Below are 22,417 nucleotides of genomic sequence, written 5' to 3' on the forward strand. Positions count from 1 at the left end.
TTTAAAAATTATTTTATTTTTAATTTTATTTTCATTTAAATATATTGATTGAGGGTTTCCATTTCTTTTTGGTTAGTTTAAGTAATTTTGAAAGGAAGCACATTTTGGAAGACAATAACTAAAATTTGTTTTTTGTTCTTATATGACTAAGTAAAGATGAATTAAAAGTTCTTTAGATTGAGAATATAAAATTTGAGAGTTCCTGGCTCTTGTGTCATTTTCCTAAATTATATCTTATGAATAGATTTTAATATAATGGTATCCTGCTATGGAGGCACTAATAAAAATAAATATCACACTTAGTCCAATTTGATTGGCATCTCAAATTATTTTCAGAAATTATTATTGCTGTAAAAGCAAATGATTTTTATTGTAAATTGCACATTTGTATTTGTAAATCAGACTTTGGGAGTCTTTTCTCCTTAGTTGACATCTGTATCCTCATTCCTTAATGTTCCAGGTATTTTATAATACAAAAATTGATGAATGAATGTATCAGTCTATGCAGAAATATAACTTAGGTCCTAGTGGATTGGGATACTGATCAATCTATTAATCAACATGTATTTATTATGCCTACTTATGTTCTAGGTACTCTGCAAAGAGATGGGTATGTAAGTATAAGATTTTGTGGAGAGTTGGAAAAGAAGAATATTTAAAAGCATTTAAAAGGAACATTCCATTAAATACAAGTTAAGATAGTACAAACTCAGGGGAAAGAACAAAGGGCTGTTCAGTTGGATAGGGCCAATTACAAAATAATAATTTCTGAAGAAAATAAGTTTGAGGTTGGTATTTTTTGTTGTTGTTGTTTTTAAAGAAAATTTAATACAGAGAATCCCAAACAGTTTTAGGGATACCAATGTTGTGGGTAAAGAGAAACAACATTTATGAAAGAAGGTCCATTCTGAAAGGCTTGGCTGAGTAATTCAGACTTGAGGGAATCTCTACCAGTTCCTGAGGGAGCTGATAAATACTGTCTTTGAATGGTTTTATTTTCTAGACATAATAGAAAAGATGTAAGTGACACTGCCACAGTCAACCAGAATAAGACAGGAATTGGATTAGAGCCACTGGAGAATAACACTGTTTTCTTCCATTGTGCTTCATATTTTTAAAAAAAAAACAAAACACCTATTAATAATTATATTTATTTGTCATTGTGAATAGTAACTTTTAATAAGAAAGGAAGTAAATATCATAACTTTTTTTTTAAAAAATAGCAACAAGAATTTCTTCTTATTTTAGGTTTTACTTGTTTGGCCTTGGACATGTCAAGAATGGCTCCCTCAGACCTTCAGCCTCAGCCAGTAATATCAATGATGCAGTTATTTGGGTGGGATGATATGATTTGGCCCCAGCTTGTATCTAGATATTTAAGTCATCTTATACAAAACAAGTAAGTATTTTTCACTTCTTATTCCAGTCATATAAAATATTTGAATCCCATGGTATATGATTTGGATTAGAGTAGAAAAATTACTGAAATTTTTTGTTTTTATATCATTTTTATATATATTTTTCATCCCTCCTACTAAGAAAGCCATCTCATATAACAGAAAAAGGAAGGGTTATCAAGTAAAAACGGTTCCAAAAAACTAACCAAGGCTGGCTATATAAATTTATGTATCCATGGTCCTCTCCCTGCCCCCACCCCTGTTAGAAATACACTCTTATCATTATATACTTCAACAACAATACTATATGATGATCAATTCTGATGGACCTGGCCATCCTCAGCAATGAGATCAACCAAATCAGTTCCAATGGAGCAGTAATAAATTGAACCAGCTACATCCAGTGAAAGAACTCTGGGAGATGACTAAAAACCATTACATTGAATTCCCAGTCCCTATATTTTTGCCCACCTGCATTTTTGATTTCCTTCACAGGCTAATTGTACACTATTTCAAAGTCCTATTCTTTTTGTACAGCAAAATAACGGTTAGGTCATGTATACTTATTGTGTATCTAATTTATATTTTAATATATTTAACATCTACTGGTCATCCTGCCATCTGGGGGAGGGAGTGAGGGGAAGGAGGGGAAAAATTGGAACAAGAGGTTTGGCAATTGTCAATGCTGTAAAGTTACCCATATATATAACCTCTAAATAAAAGGCTATTAAATAAAAAAATATACTCTTGACACTAAAAATCAGATATCGAGGAAAATTTATTAAAAAAGAATGTTAAGGAATCATCTTAATGGTTCTGGCCAGAAGCAGGTTCAATTCCTCCTCCAGAAGAGGGAACCCTGAGCACAGAAGTGGGAGAGAAGCTTTATAGTTGTTAGCTCACTGCAGCCCCTCCCTTCAAAGAATAGATTAGTTCCTTTCTTCCAGGTTACACTGTTTCCCCTTAAATATGTATAAACATGTTCCCCCCTCCCTCATCATATACCCCATGTTAAAAAGTGGCTGAAAATTCTCCTATATGGTTTGTTGTTTAATATTCTATTAGCCTGTTAAGCAAGTACAGTTATGATTTGGTCAAGTCAGGTCATTGATCCCAACCATTTTGGGCTAGATCAGCTATTATCTTAAATTTGTGATTTTTTTTAAAGCCACAAGATTCTTTCTGATTGGCTGAATCCATCTATTCCTTCATAGCTCCCCAATTCCTGGTTTGCTCAAGGCTTCTATTGATCATTTAATTGTTCTGTGGAATCTTAACCTTCCTTAATCTGTCACATTCTGCAAATCTAGATCAGTGCCTATCTCATACTACCTCAAAGCTTGCAAAACTGTGGAAACCCAACTTTTTAGCATTTTTCTGATACACACCCATCTGCATAGAAGGGAAGGAGATACATTTTGTTATGTCTTCTTTTGGGCCAAACTTGGTCCTGAACATACAGCATTTTTTCCATCTATGTATCCATTGCTAGCTTGTTGTAGTCCTTGTATATGTCTCTTTCATGGTTCTACAGAATCTACTTTGTTACAGTTCATTTAAATTTCCTCCAATTTCTGTGCTCTTCATGTTCATAATTTTTTTCAAGGCTCAGGATTAGTCCATTATGTTTATATGCCATAATTTAGTTAGCCATTCCCCTTTCAATGAATACTTTGCTAATTAAAAAAAAATAAATTTTTTTCTGTATATTGAGACTTTCTGTCTCTATGCTTCTTGGATTATTGCCTAGCCAAATGACTCAAAAGAGATGGACATTTCAGACGTTTTCGTAGCATCATTCCAAACTGCTTTTCAGAATGATTGTATTAATTTGTAGCTCCATCAGTATAAAATGTGATTTTAAAAGAAATATTTTCCATTCTTGTAATCATCTAATTCTTATAGATCTATACTTAGAAGGAACCTTAGAAGACATCTTACTGAGCTTCCTAATTTTTTAGTTGAGAAAACAGATCAGAGAGGTGAAGTGATCTGCTTGATAGTCACACAGATATTGGGTGGCAGAGCACCTCTGTTTCCAAAACTAATTTGTTTCCTTCCATCTGAAACACCCAGCCTTTTGTAGTGGACTTTTTCAGGCATTCTGTTCCTAGTTACATCATCACTATAGTATTAATACCTGGAAAAAAGATGGGAATATATTTTATAACATGGTTTTAAAGGATGGAAATATATAATATTGTTTTAAAGATTTATTAAAATTAAATTAAAATTTTCTTGGGATGGGGCTCAGATCTAGCAATTTGTTTCTAGCTCATATCCAGCAGAGTAGGTTTGCTACTCCAAAAAAAAAAAAAAAAATTGAACTCTTCCACCCTAAGTTATTACACGCATTTCACATATCATATAGCTGATTTTTATAAGAATATGAAATTAAAATTTAAGGATTGTAAATAATCTCATTACTCCCTTTTTTATGTGACCCTAGATAATTTACATCTCTGTCTTTAACTTGAGCTGCAAACTGAGGAAGCTGTTTTATTTGTTCTCTAAGCTCTATTCCACTTTAAAATTATATAATTTTTTTCTGAAATTTAGGCTGTCAGAATAGAATGTAGTAGATGAGCAGGTTCTCTAGATCTCATTTTATTTATCTAAGAAGCTCCTTATAAGAGAGAAAATTCTCCCAATGCAATTCAGCCATTGTTCTGCAATTTAGTCTTAAGGGAGTTGCCTTGAGCATTTAGAGATTAACTATGTATTTTATTAAGCACTTCCTCTGCCAGTCAATAGTCCAGTCACTCAGCCAGTGTGAGTTAGAGGTAGGACTTGAATCCAGAACTTTCTGACTTTGAGAATGGCTCTTTAGTGCCTATAGTTTCTAGCACCTGTCTCTTAGAACTATTTGCCTCATTTACATATTAACTCTAATTTTTAGAAATATTTGTTTTTTTAATTACTATTCACAAAGACTGTCCCTTATTTTCCATAAATGTATAAAATAAAGTATTTTTCCCCTCAAATTATTAGAAGAATCACTAGTTTGTTTGCACAAAATTCTTGTTTATTATTTTTGATATTTTAAAAGGCATTTTAGAAAATCATATCTAGAACTCTGTGGATCTTATAAAGGAAACTCATGATTATAATTCAGTCATAGACACCATGAAAGGAATTAGCACTTTGCCTTCCAGTTCTCTGATGCATTGATCATGTAATGTAACTTTAATTATCTTTGTGTTTCATCTCCCTTTGAGACTATAAAAGTCATGAAGGCATGTATTTTGTCTTAGCTAAACTTTGTGTATCTCCTGACGCCTAGCATAGTGTTATCCTTTGTTTAGAAATTCTGTACCAAATGTAGCAATGGCTGGGTGAGGATAGCCACTTTCTGTTTGTCTAACATATTTGTAGTATTTGATATTTTAATTTTGATTAACCTGTTTAGAAGCCAGAAACTCAAGGTCTTATCCTGTCCCATCTAATTATTGTTTCCCCTCTTATGAGTTCAGGGAGTGGGTCCAGACTGGAACTGAAGAACTAAACAACCCAAGACTCTCTATCCTACCCCATTCGTGGTTGCCTAGTGATACCTGTAAATAATTGGCACTATTTCGTCCTTTGAGGGCATTTTTAAAAATTATTGTGGAAGTGAAAAATATTCATTTTTCTTAATAAGTAAAAGGAAGACAAAATATATACTATCAAGTCATATCAAGCACTCCAGTGAAATTAGTAAATGCCATGGTGACCTAGACTCAGAATGCATCAGTTGCAGCTCCAAAGAATTCTAAGAAAAATTTCAAATTCATTCTTAGGATGTCTATTATCATAATGATTTACAAACAGGATTGGACTTTCTCCAAAAACCAGGTGTAGTAGATTATTGCCATTCAATGGATGAGTGTCCTAGGAATAGCAATTTATTGTTCATCTCTCCTTATTGTGGCTGTCCATCCATAGAGTGGCTATGTGTTTCATTCACACATACAGGCCAACTTACTGTGCATTTGATCTCTGGAGTAATTTGATATCCTTTGTGATTTAATATTTTCACATTTAATTATGATTAAAAAAGGAAATTTTGTAAGTATTAAATGATGCTGATTTTTGTATCTCTTTCTTACATCCTCTTTATTTTTCTACCTTGCTTATATTAAAAGCCTCTCTTTCTTTAATAGTTTGGTAGGATGAACTCTGGGTTGGGATTCAGAAGCTCTATATGCAAGGTTCATTGTTCCTGTTTTTACAAAGTGATATTGTGCATATGCATATCTTTGGGCAATTTCATCTCTTAACATCATTTTCTTCACTGGTTAAAGGAAGAGGTTGGCCCAGATCATAGATATCCTGTTAGAGCCCATCTGACTCTCACATTCTCTGACTATAATCTCATACATCTTTCCTGGTTATAATTTTCTTATTACAGTGCGTTCCATTTTTATAAACCTCTCTCTTCATTTGTAATTCCATTTCCACCTCACCATTCCCTCAGTATAAATTCTGTATACCCATGGATTGAGAGGGAGAAAGACATTTCAAAAATTGTGCTGGCATTTTGTGCAATAGGAGAATTTTTATATTTGGGTAAAAGGTCATTTTATAGATGTCTATAAATATTCAACATCTAAATAATGTTTTGTTATGTCTTTGTTAATGTGCCTTGTGCAAAGTAGGTGCTTAATAAGAGCTTAATGAAATTGGAATATAAACTCTGTATGAGTATAGTAGAAATATATTTTGCTTTATTAATACAGGTATTTAATGAATGTTTTCTTTGTTGTTATTTTATTGTTTGTGTGTGATGGTGTTTTGATGACAATCTTTGTTATCAGAACTCTATCAGAGACACTTTCCCATTCAGGCTGTACATCATTTCAAGCCTTAACTATACGATCATGGATCCGCTGTGTTTTACAAATGTACATGAAAGACCTCTCTGAGCCCAGTGGCATTTTGGTTGGCATAGATGCTGAACAAACTGTTGGTAAGTGTTCTGGGGGACACTTTTGCTTCTGTGTTGTTGGGTGTGTTTAAAATTCTGTTAATTGCATCAACTAATATAAAAGATACAGAGATTGATTTGTAATTAGCCATGAATATAAACAGAATTATATTCCCTTCTGCTGCCTGTTCTTTTTCTTGATGTTTTTGCCTGCACCATACATGACAAATTTCTCTCATACAAAGATAAAAGAGCTTGTTTCCTTGGAAGCAAAGAACAAAAACTTGCTCCTGAGGAGACAAGCTTTTTTTTTTCTCCCTGAAGAAACTGATCAGAAAAAAAGTGAAAATCTGAAGTAAATAACTAGACATCACACTGTGAACTCCCTAAAAAGAAAAATACCCAATTATGAATAATTCTTTCCCATTTTATATTAGTTATTTTGCCTTTCTTCTACTTCTCCATTATTCACTGAGTGATACTTGTACTGTTTTTTATCTCTTACACACGGTCTAGTTGTCTATAGGACATATCTTCTCCTGAAGCTATTGTTTATGCCCATTTTGTAAATTGCAGGAAGGCCAGGCTGAAAAAATTCTCTAAATTTACTTTGATAACTTATTACACTAGTTGGCTTTACATGAATAAATTTTTGTGCTAGAATGTTTCACAAGTACATGACTTCTTTGAATAAAGCCTTTGCTTAGTGAAAGAAACTTAATTCTGAGTCTTTGAATTTTGTGGAAATTTGAATTTAAAAAGAAAGACAGCTTCGTGAATGAAGTATAGTACATTTTCTGCTATATTGTCTTTTTAAACAGAAAAAGAGTACATGGAACAGTTGGCTGAACTGACAAGGTTGCTATTTCAGCTTCCAGAAGTAAAGAATATTCTCTCAAAGGCTCAAGTTGAACATTTAACCATCACACAAGACCCTCCAAAAGCACTTGTCCTATTCCTTGAGGTACTGTGCATTTATCAGCATAATTACATATCTCAGTTAAAGTGATATGCAAGAAAACATGACATGTTCTTGAAAAGTTGCCTATAAAGTAAATTTCTGTAAATCTTGTCATGTGTTTTCCATTGATTCCTATTTCACTATTGAAGGTAAGTTCCCAGAAGAAAAAATTTGGATAAAAGACATAAAACAATTCCATGCAAGAGGGCAGTAAAACTTTAAAAATAACATTAAATGGAAAATGGATAGTAAAGCACTGAAGTGATAAATAAGCACCTTAGCTTAACCTTAGAATCCATATGGTGAGGGCTGTCTTGTAGATAAATAAGAAATTGGGGCATGCTAATGATTAAATTCATTAGTATAGGACCCAAGGGAGTTCCCTCTTATAAGTTGTTACAATATGTAAATGAGGGGGTTTTAGGATACTGAAAGTAAGGCATGAAGTACAAATAGTGCTATAATACAACAACATATTGAATAATCAACTCCATACTTAGGTGCTATATGCTACATAACAGTTTTTCATGCAGAGTAACTATCTTGAGCCTATGTGCAGTCATTTGTAGATGATATACTTAGTGGATTTACAGCTAGCATAAACCTAGGAAGTATAATAGACATAAGACAGACAAGATGCAAAAAAGTTCTCAAAAGGATAGACAGGGGTCCTCAAATTTTTTAAATAGGGAGCCAGTTCACTGTCCTTCAGACTGTTGGACGGCCGGACTATAGTAAAAACAAAAACTTTATTTTGTGGGCCTTTAAATAAAGAAACTTCCTAGCCCTGGGTGAGAGCAGCTTCGTCCTCAGCTGCTGCATCTGGCCCATGGGCCGTAGTTTGAGGACCCCTGGGATAGAATATTGCACTGAATCTAAGTTTTTTAAAAAATTTAATTAAGAAATTTGAAGTTCAAGATGGAAAAGGTATGGCTAGATAGTTGTTGGTCTGAAAGAAATCTTGGGGTTTTAATGATCTACAGCCTTAAGATGAGTTAACAGTGTGACTTGGAAGCAAAAAAGGCTAATACTAATCTAGGTTTCTTTAAAAGATACAGGATTTAGTAATGATAGTAATGGTTCAATATATTATGACATAATCAATTTGCATCTGACATATCATGCTTAGTTTGGAGTCTATACTTTAGTGAGAACATTGATAAACCAACTAGAATTGAGCAGCCAGAATGGTAAAGGTTTACTATCTTGCCATATGAAGATTGTTTATAGAGCAGGGCGTGATGAGCTTAAAGAAGTGGAACAAGATACCTGTCTTAACTGTCTCCAAGTATTTGAAGAACTATCAATTGTAAAAGAAGAATTAACTTGTTTATCTTATTCCTAGAAGACAAAATTGGGATATGGTTTAAAAATTTCAGAGAGGCAGTTTATGGCTTGAAATAAGGAAATATTCTCTAATAAGTTGTAAAGGAAGAGGTAGTGAGGTTCTATTAAGGAGAGATCTTTAAGAAAAAGGTTAGTGACTCTTCTTATAGAATTACAAACTATTAAGAACAGTATTATGGGATATTTGAGCTATCTCCCTAACTGTGGATACAGAGAACATTTGATCCTGTCATTGTCCCTTCTTATGTGATCTCTAAAGCAATTATTTATCGAAGAAATGATTTTTGGGTTTTTGTTGAAAAATCTTTTATTGTAAGAATTGAGTCTTTTGGACACTTCTTTTGATCTGTATTTTAATTGCATTGAGTTTTAAATGGAAAGTTAGAGCTACAGCACTAAGTAAATGGAGGTGGATTTCAGCAATATTTTTTAAACATGTCAGCTAAAGCTTAGAAGAAGCATCAGTCCTATTTGTTTCTCCTGGTTGTTTTGTGGTTGTTGGGTTTTTTTTGTTTTTGTTTTTTTGTTTTTAATTTTTGGTTTTTATTTTTTGCAGGCTGTTGGTATCACATACAGTAGCTTACAAACACTTCCTGAGAAGTCTGCCATGGTCACAAAAGCGTTAGAATATCTTGGTGAGATATTGAAATATGTTAAGCCTTACTTGGGGAAACAAAGTTCCAATGCAGGTCTACAGCTGACTTACAAAATAATGGGTATGTATTGACCAAGGGTATTTAACATTCTCTTGTTAGTAACTCAAAATTTTGGTTTTGTAGGTTGGCCCCTTAAAATAGAAGCAAAGAATGAAGGAATAAATCTGCCTATCACCTCTCAATTATCTATGCTAACATTAGAGCAGTAATAAAAATAATTCCTTAACAGTGATACTTCAATGATCTGTGAACACACCATTATAAGAATCCCTTCTAGTCATAACATTCTTGGCCTGTTTAACCCCTGTCCATGTCTTCCCATACTTGCTAGTGTTCTCTCCTGTAAAAGAAAAACAACTTTATTTTTGCTTTGCAAGTACTTATTTATATACAAGTTTTGTACTGATAAATTCATTGAAGACAAAGACTCTTATTTTTATGTCTGGATCTTTTGTTTCTATTTCATAGTAGGTGCTTAACAAATGCTTGTGACTTAAGCAATAAAGATTCCACCAAGCACCCTGGAGGACTTTTTCTAGATATTTTGACATTATATCGGGACTAGTGAACAAGTTTGGGAACAGGATCCTAAGCTATCCATCTTTTTTTCTGTTTATTTAATATTTAAACTCCTATTATAAATAATTCTTATTGTGTGTGTGTGTGTGTGTGTGTGTGTGTGTGTGTATACGTGTGTATTTCCTGTACCCAGACAATAAAATTTAATGTTCTTGATGGATTTTTTAATATAAATTTATTTAAAGTTGCAGATGTCAAAAAACACAGTGATGAGAGGTAAATAGCATCTTACAAAACACATGTATGTATGTATATATGTTATCTATAAATATATATTTAGACATACGTATACATACATATATATATAGAGGGAGAGAGAGAGAGAGAGTCAGAGAGAGTACACATTTTTTGATTCTTTATAACTTTATTCCTAATGTCTAACAGTGGTACAAAAGTGTTATTTTGTCAGTATTTTTTTTTTTTTGGTTGTTATGTAAAAATGAATAAACCTTATTTGTCTATCTGAAAATTTAGTCTTTGTTATTAAGAGATGAAGAGAAATGTGAATATCTATGTTTGCACTTACATATCTTAACAAGATGGTATAGAAAGTGGTGAAAATTCAAGTGTTTTTATTTTGATGTTTTAGGATTTATTAAGTGCATGTTTGGGTAATTATTGAACTATTATGCTGCTTTGTGTTCTAGATTATTTTATGTGAATTGTGAGATCCTAGTGTATTCAAGGATGAATTTTTATATGACTTTTATTTTTATAAAATATACATTTGTATCATCAGGAACTGTCAAAATAAATATTCACTAAAGATATGAAGACCTAGACATTTTTGAGAGGAAGATTTTTTTTTTCCTCTTAAGACTTCTTGTTCCAAAAAATTGAAGTTTTTGGCTTTTGATTTATTTTAGCAGTATGACAAATAAAATCTTTAAGATAAGATTCTCAATTCTTGCTACCAGCCTTTTTACTTCCTTAAGATAGTTTCTAAAAACTATGCAATAGGAAGATTTCAGTAAAAATTCTCTAGTCTGCAAAAAAGCAACTTGCTAACATTCTCAGGGGCCAGAGCAAAATGCATTTCTGCCTATAAGGAGTCATTTTCCTCCTGACTCCAGGGCCAGTGCTCTCTACTGTCCTATACTGTTATTTTCATTAAATATATATGTCTTTGCTTTTTTCTTTTGGATATTTTATAGTTTTCTTTCACCATCACTGTCACTGGCTGTGTGATCTTGGGCAAGTCACTTAACTATTGCCCACTTCAGTTTCCTCATCTGTAAAATGGTGATAATAATGACCTACCAGAGTTGTTATAAGGATCAAATGTGATAATATTTGTAAAATGCTTAGCCTATTGCCTGGTACATCATGGTAGTGATAGTGGTTGTTTAGTTGTGTCTGATTCTTCATGACCTACCTGGGATTTTCTTTGCAAAGAAACTGGAGTCGTTGCCATCTCCTTCTCCAGTATATGCCACATAGCTAAGTGAACGTCTGAGGCTAGATCTGAATGCAGTTTTCCAGATTCCACATCCTGTGATCTATCCACTGAGCCACCCAGCTGCACATAATGATCAGAATATAAATCCTAGCTGTCATTTCTTCTGCTACTCCTACTCTTCCTAATAAATACAAATAATAAATACAAAGAAGACAGTATGTTCATCTACTTTCCTTTGAATTCAGGATCAGTGCATTGGTCAATGTATAGATCTGACTATTTTTCAAAATTCTTTCAATGGTGGACATTAGCCCAGCAATCTCATTCATATTTATTACATTAAAAAGTTAGGAAATAGGTTTATTACCCATACTAATTCAAGGGATTCAGGGTAGAAAGGCTTAAAGTTCAGTGGTTTTGAAGCTTGAAGTAATTTCCTCCTAACCAGTTACCTCTGGAGATTTACAAAGGATCTAAAAAAAAAAAAAAAAAAAAAAAAAAAATCCTTGTTTATTGTTATTATTTTTATATGCTTTTAAAATATCCAGTTATTTAGTGGATTTGTCATGTCATATAGGTGGTTACTCCCTTCAGTAGTATAATTCATTGTCATTTGAAACTATACAAATCAGGGTTTTGTTTAAGATCTAATCTTAATAAAGTGATGGGGAAATAGTTAATTATACAGATTAAGTGTGTTGAAACAGTTACTAAACATTTACCAGCACAAATCACATAATGCTGTATGATCCTTTGAGTTAAGTTGTATTATTTTTTCAAAATAGAAATTTCTTAGCCCAGAATTTAAAAACCCTCAACAATATGGCTCTTATCTAACTCTTCATACTTTTTTTTTCTTTAATTATTTTTTTACAGTCAAATTGTAAAACTTTAGTTTCATGACTAGAGTTGTATAATTCTAAAATTGGACTGCTAACTATGGGACTCATAGTTCTGTCTTCTTTTTCCTGCATTGGTACTGGCTAGCCCTTCATGTTTGGAAGTAAATCTTTCTCAGTTTTACTTCTTGGTCTCTTTAGCTTTCTTCAAATTCAGTTCAGGGGCTAACTCCTCTATGAAATCCTTTCTTATCCTCTCAGTTTTACCTTTTGCTTCTTCATGTGTTCCCTAATCTGGATTTATAACACCAATAGAATTTAAGACTTTGAAGACAAAAAATGTGTTTTTGTCTTTGTATTCCAGGTGCCACACATACATATATTACATACTTAATAAATGAATAAATATTAAATATGCTAAGCTATGATTATATGAGTAAATAAGTTAAAGCCAATGTATGTTTATGCTCTCAAATTAGCAGTGTAACTTCCTACCTATAAAGTGCTTAAAAGACAAGAAAAGCAGTTGTTGGTTTTATATTTATAACTATCTTCTTGCTCCGATTTCTTTTTTTTTTTTTTTTCTTTTAAATCTCCATTGACTTCAGATTTCCTGGAAATTTTACTTCTTTACTGTTTCAAAGAAATGTTTGCCTTTCAGTGAACGTTAAATAGTGTTGCAGTAATTGATGTATCTTCTCGGTGTCCTATGAACCTGTAAAACAGATGGTTTCAAATAAAGTACTTTAACCTTACAGGTGATGAAATTTCCAGTGTGGACGAAATATGTATGCATGTTAGTAGGTACCTATCCATCCCCAAATGATCTAGCTATGACAAATGAGAGAAGAATGAGTCATTGTGAATGTCAGATATAATGGCAATACCCTTTTAAGAGTATATTAATATGAGGTCTTATAAATGCTTTTTTCCAATAGGTAGAAAAAATGGGGAGTGAGGCAACATTATTTAAAATATTGCTAAGTGAACATTGAGTTTCTTTATGATTGATCATTGTATTTTCTTTTACACCAGAAGATTAATGTTGTTTGTTGTTCATAGGGTTGATTATGGGTTGACTCTTATACATCAATAACTTCTTCTGCAGGCTTATTTTGTTGCCTTCTTTTTTCAGTTTTAGAACATGAGAATACATATATTTGTTATATGTGTATATACATATAAATAGGTAAACATAAAGAATAAGGTATCTGCATCTTTCCCTCTGTTTTGGATCTAGCCTTTTCTTTTTGTCTATTTTCTAAGATTATGATTAGCCCTTGTTTAGTAGATTTTAACTTTTCTGTCTGATCCAATCTTTCCTATAATATGTTATAAGTTTTTTTTTTTTTCAGGGAATTTGTAACTCAATCTTTTTAGAATATTTACTGGGAAAAGTACCCCATACTTTGAAGCATTTTTAAAACTTGGATTCTTGATAAATAGTTTTCTAAAAAAAATTTCCTAGTTTTCTGTAAAAAAAAAAAAAAAAAAAAAAAAAAAAAGATATTTTCCTTGGGATCTCTGATTTAGACCTAGAGAAGAACTTCTCAGCCAGCCAGTCCAACACCTTCATCATAGCTAATAAAGTGACAAAGGCAGGATTAGAATGCAGATCCTCGTACTCCAAACTTAGTGCTCTTTCCGCTACAGTAAGGAAATCTAAGTCATTTTTAAACAGAATCCAAAGCTAAACAGCTGATTTTATATGCATGACGGGTAAATGGGAAAATGACAGAATCAAAATTTTAGAGCTAAAAGAGAATTCTGGGGTCATTTAGGTCCATTTCCCACATTTCATTTGTTGATTTTACACTTGATTTTATTGCTATTATTATTAAATTAGTTTTATTGATGCTTCTTGGTTTTATTATACATCTGTAAATACAGAAATGTCACCTTTTCCCCTCCACCTTACTTCATGAAATTGAACCCACTCTTACAACAACAAAAAAAATAATTAAACCATCCCTCCATCTTACAGTACCTGGTGCACTAGTCTGCCCTAGTAGGTTCCTGTCCCTCTGCTGAAATGAAATCCTCATTTTCAAAGCGCGAACCCTCAATGTGCATAAAGTTCCAATAACATCTCCAAGGACATATAACTAGAAAGTTAAGTAACTGATCTTGGAACCAAGCTTAACTCACTGTCCATTGCTCTTTGTTTTCCCCATACATTCTGTAATTAGATCTTGCACAGCTTAATTAGAAAATGTTTAAAGTATCATTCATATTTCCTAATTTCCTTTTCTATTTTTCCCCAATGCTTCTGCAATAGGAGTCCTAGTAAAGTCATGGGCACTGATTCTTGCCACTTCTAAAGCACAGAAGCTCTTGTTCCGTATCATAGACTGCTTGCTTCTTCCACATGCTGTGCTGCAACAAGAGAAAGACCTGCCCACAGCTTTGCTAACTGCTATTCGAAGGAGTCTTCCACTCTATCTTCAGGTAAATTGCATTAATACTTTAGCTGCCCATAAGTAAATAAACTTTAGTATTTCATTTTGGAACATTTTATATTAAAGAAAGATGGCAAAAGCTTATTTTTCTATCTCATATACATTGAGCTTAAGGGAAGATTTTTTTTTTTTTTTTTTTTTTTTTGTAGTTTTATTGACCACAAAAATTGACATTGTTTTGGAAGTGTTATCTCAAAATCTCAAAGGAACCTTGAATAAGATTATAGGAGAACTTGTCACACAGGGTGGTAACATGATACTACTTCTTCCTATAGAATTATTACTAAAGAGAAGAAGTTGAGATTTTTGGTGTTTGTTCTGTTTTTTTTAATCTTGAAATTCACCAGCAGGATCAAAATGGGGATAGCTTGATGGTGCTGAGTCAATAAAACCTGAATTCAAATTAGGCCCCAAAATTCCTAGCAGAGTAACCCTGGCAAGTCACTTAACCTTTCTGCTTGCCTCACTTTCTACATCTGTGAGAAGGGCAAAATAATAGCATCTACTTCTCAGAATTGATAGAAGGATCAAATGAGATAACAATTGTAAAGTACTTAATACAGTGTGTGGCACATGATAGTTTTTATATGAATGTTAGCAATTATTAATTGTTAAAATAAGATTTTAAATTTGCCACCTTTTTTAAGGTCCGTAAAATGTAATAAAAAGACAAGTGTTTTTATTGCTTTCATTTTGGACAATGGAACTTGATTCGTTTATTTGAGAAAATTATTCATCATTATCAATCCGTGATTCTAAAACAAGATCTAGGAAAAAATAAAATTGATAATTAAAAAAAAAATAGTAATATTTAAGAATGAGTGGTAATGTGGTGAAGTGGATAGAAAGCTGACTTCAGATCCAAGATGTCTTGGGTTTAAGGACCACCTCTCCCACTTTTAGAGTGAATAACTGAGCAAGGAAATTAATCTCTCTGTGCACTAGGTAGCTCTATAATTTTCAAGGAAGTTTTTGACCAGATTGGTTGAAGAAGTTTCCTCATTGACAGTCATTCATTATATCACTGAAGAAACATATCCAGTTCTTATATTTTATTTTAATACTATTTTTTTTTTGTTTGTTTGTTTTATAAAGTGCTTGCTATGTGTTAGACATTAGGTTCTAAAGACCAAAATGCAGGCAAAGAGCCTGCATTCAAAACAGGGAGAGATAAAGATATGTAAAATATATGCAAATTGAATGGATATCAGGTAGTTTGGCAAAGGAGTACTCCCAGGGAAGAGAGAGTCAAAAAAAGTATCTCATAAGAGATGAAACTTAAGCCCTTTTTGGGCAGAAACTAGAGATTTCAAAATATAAAAATGAGAAAGGAATGCAAACAAAGGGGACAAATAAATTTGATAGAGGTGTGATTGGAGATGGGGCTATGTAGAATAATGGGGCCAGTATGATAATTGTAGAATGTATGGAGGAGAATAATATGTAAGAAGGGCTATATTGTGAGTAGATTTAAATGATACAGATGTTTATATTGATCTTAGAAGTAATAGGGAGCCAGTGGAATTAATAAGTAGAGTGAAGAATGAGATGATCAATCAATAAGCAATCTTTCGTTAAGGACTTGCTATGTGCCAAGCACTGTTATAAGTGCCAGGGATACATGAAAAAGTGAAAACAGTCTCTGCTTTCAAGGAACTTACATTTAATTGAGGGAGACAAAATGTATATAAATAGGTATATGTAAGATAGAGAAATAGTAAATACTTGCTAATATAGAGGAGGAAACACTGATAGCTGGAGGCACTGGGAGGAACCCTCTACAGAAAGTGGGCTTTGAGCTAAATCTTAGTCAATTAGGCATTATTAAGTGCCCATTATATACCAAGTGTTGTGCTAAGAACTGGGGATATAGAGAAAAGCAAAAAAAAATAAAAAAACCACCTCCCTGTTTCATAGAACTCTCAATGTTATGGGAGATTAAAAAGATAAGTGTTTTTATTGCTTTCATTTTGGACAATGGAACTTGATTCGTCTATTTGAGAAAATGATTCATCATTAACAATCAGTGATTCTGTATTATATACAAATAAGATATGTACAGGATAATTTGGAAATAATTTCAGAGGGAAGACAATAAGACAGAGGACTGAAAATGACTTCTTGCAAAAAGTGGGATTGTAGTTGAGACTTGAAGGAAATCATGAAAGCTAGGAGAGGGAGAGCATTCCAAACACAGGGAACAATTTCAGAATCAAGAGATGGAATGTTTTTTATGAATAACAATGGAAAAGAGTGTCACTGGTTCATAGAATACAGGAAGAAGAATAAGGAGCTCAGTTATGAAAGGTTTTGAATACTGAATAGAGAATGTTCTTTTTGATCCTAGAGGTAAGGGAGAAACACTGGAATTTTTGGAATTAGAGGGAGGTACCCTTCCAGTATGATATGATCTGACCTTTATTTAGGAAGTTCAAATCAACAGCCAAATGTAAATTGAACTAAAAGTGGAGGAAGGCTTGTGGCAAAGAGACCAACCATTAGACTATTGTAGCTGTCTGCATCAGAGTGCTGGCAGTGTCAGAAAAGAGAAGGATGTATGTGAGAAACATTATAAAGGTAAAAGCAATAGGATTTGAGCACTGATTGGATATTCTAGATGGGAGAGAGTGAGAAGTAGATTAGGAGACCTACCTTGTGAGTCTGAGTAACTGAGAGGATGGTGGATACCCATCAATAGTAATGGTTAGGAAAAGGTGAGGAATTGGAGGAAGAACTAATGAGTTCAGTTTTGGACAAATTAACTTTAAGATGTATCCTAGACATCCAATTTGAGTAAAAAAGGCTGTTGGAGATATGAAGTCAGTGTTTGAGAGAGTTTATTGCAGAAAAGGTAGTTCTGAGACTCATATGCAAAAGAGATAATAATTTAATCCAAAGTAATTGATGAGATTGCCAAGTAAAATATCACAGGCGGAGAAGAGAAGCCCTAGGACAGAGTTGTGGAGAACCTCAACCATTACTGGGTATGATGTGGATGAAGATATTGCCAAAGGAGACAGGAATGGTCTAACAAGTAGAATCAAAAGAGAACAGTCACAAAAACCTAGAAAAAAAAGATAATATCACAGTGAAGCAGAGGGTGATTGACAGACTCAAAAATGCCAAAAAGTCAAGTAAGAAGGTGATTGAAAAAAGACCATTAGATTTTGTAATTAAGAGATCATTAGTAACCTTGGAGAGACCAATTCTGGTTGAATTATGAGATCAGAAGCCACATTTTATTGAGTTAAGAAGAAAGTACGGGTAAAGGAAGTAGGGGGGATCCATAAGGAAGTTAGTCACAAAAGGGTAGGAAAATATGGGACCATAGCTATTGGGAATGGATGGATCAAATGAAGATTTTTTTGAGTGTAAGGAATGTGGATATGTTGGTAAACAGCAGCGGGAATAGCCAGTAGATGGGGATTCGGAATTAAAGAAAAGCTAAGGATTTTAAGAGGCAGAGGTAAGAAGTAAGAGAATTCCAGACATGAAAAAAATTCAATCCAAAATCGCTAAAGTAGTAGATGAAACATTGATTATGAGGAACAGCATGTAGATCAATGTGACTGGAATGTGTGAGGTATGTAATGTAATGTATACGAAAACTGGAAGGATAGGAAGTTTCCAGGTTGTAGAGAATTTTAAATGCCAGACAAATTTCATATTTGATCAGATCTGAACTTCAGAAAAATCACATAAATGGCATATTTTGTAAAGAGGAAAGGTTTAAATTAGAGACTTCAAGGAGAAGGCTATTATGGTAGTCTATATGAAATGTGATGAGATCCTATTAGAATGGTGACCCCCTAATTAATGTGATGGGGAGAGATATGAGAGATACTATAGATAAAAAATTCTCAGGATTGGGCAACTGTTTGGGTATGTGAGAATAAGGAGTTGAAGATGACATTGAGGTTGCTAACCTGGGTGAGAAGAATGATGGTGGTATCTTCAACAGTAGTAGGAAAGTTCAAGAAATGTGGGAGGTGGGAGAGAGGAGCATTTCAGAGGAAGGATAATGAGTTCTACTTTGGACTTAGTGAATTTAAGAAATCCAGAAGCCAGGGAAAAAAATAGAAAAAGAAGCCCATAAACCATCTATTGTGAAGATAGATTGCCAGCAGTAGGTGATCCTAGGTAGATCTAATCAAATGGAAAAGGCTTCAGCCATAGGCTCAGGAATTGGGACAGTATGTATGTTATATGAAAACAAGCCTTCATAAATGCACAGAGGATCATGACTAAAAAATTGCAGCAGGATAATAAATTTTTTTTAGCACAAAGATGGTAGTTAAGAATGATTGCACTTCATCTTTATGAAGAAAGAACACACATAGATAAAATCATTGTTCCTAGACTATTGATTAAACAGAGAAACATTTGTGTCAAACTTAGAATCCATTCAACACTCAATATCATTGTTTCTGTAGGAAACACTATTTTAACTTTATCAGTGTTTGGTCTTTCATAACTAAAGTGGTCAGTGACAGATAACTTTTGATCGTTTTTCTTTTGATTTTTGATAGCTTTTTATTTTTCCAAATACAAGAAAAGATAGTTTTCAACATTCACTTTTGCAAAACCCTGTGTTCCATATTTTTCCTTCTCCCACACCTCCTCCCCTAAACAGCAAGCAATCCAATATAGGTTAAACATATGCAATTCTTCTAAACATATTTCCATATTCATCATGTTGCTCAAGAAAAATCAAAAGGTGGGAAAAAAAGAAAAAAAACCAAGCAAATAACAACAACAAAAATGAAAATACTGTGCTTTGATCTACATTCAGTCTCTATGGTTTTCTCTCTGGATGTAGATAGCTCTTTCCATCACAAATCTATTGAAATTGCCTTGAATCACCTCATCATTGAAAAAAGCCACGTTTGCCCATTTTTCAACTTGATTTTTTATGCATAACTACCTTTAGTTTCTGGTCCAACTTTCATATATATATATTATCTTTTATGCTTTTGTCTTATTGTTGTTATTGTTGCAATAACATTAATTAGGGGGTCACTACTCTAATAGGATCTCATCACATTTCATATAGACTACCATAATAGCCTTCTCTTTGAAGTCTCTAATTTAAACCTTCCCTCTTTACAAAATATATCATTTATGTGATTTTTCTAATGTTCAGATCTGATCAAATATGAAATATGTCTGGCATTTAAAATTCTCTACAACCTGGAAACTTCCTATCCTTCCAGTTTTCGTATACATTACATTACATTACATACCTCACACATTCCAGTCACACTGATCTACATGCTGTTCCTCATAATCAATGTTTCATCTCCTACTTTAGCAACTTTGGATTGGATTTAGAGTAAATAGCTTCCTTTTGCATGTAGTACAAAACCACATGAACTAGATCTGGAAATCATTTGAGCCTAAAAACTATGTCCTTGTTGTTTATTTCTTAAAATATTCTTACTAGAACAGTGGACAAATTGTTATGCATGGACACTCTATCACTCAAAAAACATTTATTAGGTATCTGCTCTGTGCCAGGCACTCTGCTAGGTACCGTGAATACAAAGACAAAAATGAAACAATATTATTTTGTACCTTAATATTAACAAAAACACATTCCTTAATATAAAAATTTTCTATCATGAATTCATTCTCTTATATTCTTTTTGGGGAGTTTTTGATGACCATCTGAAAGTAGAATATAACAATAAATATTGTTATACATACATATTATATATATCTTTTATGTTTTTGTCTTATTGTTGTTATTCTTCAAAGTGTAATATTGACTTTAAAAAAATACTCATGCTATGGTAGCATGGCTGACAGACACTTTGCTTGAGGAAAACCATAATTTATTGATGTAAAACATAATGAAATTCTCAGATGATGCTATTTCCTCATTCCTTTGGTAAAATGGAATATATATATATATATATATATATATATATATATATATATATTTACACACACACACATATATTATGTGTGTGTATACTAACTAAATATATGTGCATATATACATACATACTCTTTTAAAAATGTGTTTATATATATATATATATATATATATATATATATATATGCTAAAATATTTTTACTTTTATAGCATATTGTTTGGAACTTAGTATGCACTTTCTAGTAGAAGCATAAGCAGATTCCCAGAATTTCCATCTTCTACTGAGTCAGCTCTAAAGGTTTTATCAATTTAGAATTTACTCTAGAAATCCTCAGAAACACTCCAAAATGTATTTACCTAAGGTCACCTACAGTCTGACAGATGCCCGCCTTAAAGTCCCATATTTAGCTGATGATGGAGTGGAAGATTTTGGACCTTGTGCTGACTTGGGCACATTTTTGTTATTCAGATAGTGGTATTGAACTTACATTAGGATGAGAGTAAATGGCTTCCTTTTGCATGTAGTACAAAACCACATGAACTAGATCTGGAAATCATTTGAGCCTAAAAACTATGTCCCTGTTGTTTATTTCTTAAAATATTCTTACTAGAACAGTGGACAAATTGTTATGCATGGTCACTCTGTCACTCAAAAAACATTTATTAGGTATCTGCTCTGTGCCAGGCACTCTGCTAGGTACTGTGAATATAAAGACAAAAATGAAACAATATTATTTTGTACCTTAATATTAACAAAACACATTCCTTAATGTAAAAATTTTCTATCATGAATTCATTCTCTTGTATTCTTTTTGGGGAGTTTTTGATGACCATCTGAAAGTAGAATTTAAAGCATGTTTTGAAGCAGTTTTGTAGACTTTTTTCCTGAATTCTTCTTCAGTCACTGAGGAACACATGCAATTTGAGTATTGAGATGGAGGAGAAAGTAAAGAGTCTGTGCAGCCATGAAATACTATTTATTGTTTTTCTTATATAAAAATATTACAGAAATACAGAATAGAGGTCATTATTTTGCTCCCAAGTATGTATCAGCCTCATACTCTGGAATCATTCCAAGGACCATACAAGTTCAGTTCTTGATCTTACTAGTAAATTATAAATACTCTGTATTATAGATTAATGATGGAATGTGTTTGTCAACTTAAAAACACTAACAAATGAAAATGAGTAGAAGTGTGCCTGTATTTGTTCTTTTTGTCTGGTATATTCTTTATATTTCCCTCTTTTATTTATTTCATCTTTCTTTTTATTTCTCACTCAGGGAATGTGTGTTATTTGTTGTCATTCCCAAACTCAGAATGCCTATTTGAACCAACTACTAGGGAACATTGTTGAGCAATATATTGGGCGTTTTCTGCCAGCTTCCCCATCTCTTCAAGTCCTTGAACAACATCCTGTTCTCTTGGCATTGAGCAGATCAAACACCACATCCAAGATTTCATGTCTTCAGAAAATTATTGTGCAAGTAATAAGGTAACAGTAAATACAGGGGAAAAGGTGGTCATTTCAAGCCAAATTTTCCTTTAGTGTTTTTTTTTAAGTGATTAAAATGCTATCGAATTTTTTAAAAAATTAAAAATAAATGTAAAGTATTTTACAGTTGGTCTTAATACTAAAACTATTACTAACCATACCCTACTATTAAATGTAATAAAGAGCTTTAAAAGCCATAACTTTAAACATTCATACCCTAGAATAAATAATAATGCAGTATTCAGAGAAGCACTTCTTATAGTACTAAAAAACCTAGAAACAAAGTGGTACCTATAAATTGAAGAGTTGCTGAACAAATTATAGTATGCAAATGCAATGAAATATTCTGTTTTTTCAAACAAATATTAAAAATTCAAAGCAATATGAAAGAATATTAAGAATTGATGCAAAATAAAATAAATAACATCAAGAGACTATGACTATAATAATATAAATGAAAAAAGTACAAAAAAAAAAGATTAGTTGCAATGACCAGTCTCTA

At 32.7% G+C, this 22,417-nt stretch overlaps 1 protein-coding gene across 1 annotated transcript in view; it reads left to right on the forward strand.

Annotated features, from left to right (window-relative positions):
* The window catches only part of MMS22L (MMS22 like, DNA repair protein), a 156,726-nt gene that overhangs the window by 120,062 nt on the left and 14,247 nt on the right, over positions 1-22,417 (forward strand). The window contains exons 16-21 of the mRNA XM_003769307.4: positions 1,249-1,399; positions 6,194-6,345; positions 7,125-7,267; positions 9,168-9,327; positions 14,363-14,532; positions 21,704-21,915. Coding sequence (XP_003769355.1) covers positions 1,249-1,399; positions 6,194-6,345; positions 7,125-7,267; positions 9,168-9,327; positions 14,363-14,532; positions 21,704-21,915 — 988 coding nt within the window. The remainder of the gene's footprint in view (positions 1-1,248; positions 1,400-6,193; positions 6,346-7,124; positions 7,268-9,167; positions 9,328-14,362; positions 14,533-21,703; positions 21,916-22,417) is intronic.

The sequence above is a fragment of the Sarcophilus harrisii genome, chromosome 4 (genome assembly GCF_902635505.1).
Source record: "Sarcophilus harrisii chromosome 4, mSarHar1.11, whole genome shotgun sequence".
NCBI classification, from domain to species: Eukaryota; Metazoa; Chordata; class Mammalia; order Dasyuromorphia; family Dasyuridae; genus Sarcophilus; species Sarcophilus harrisii.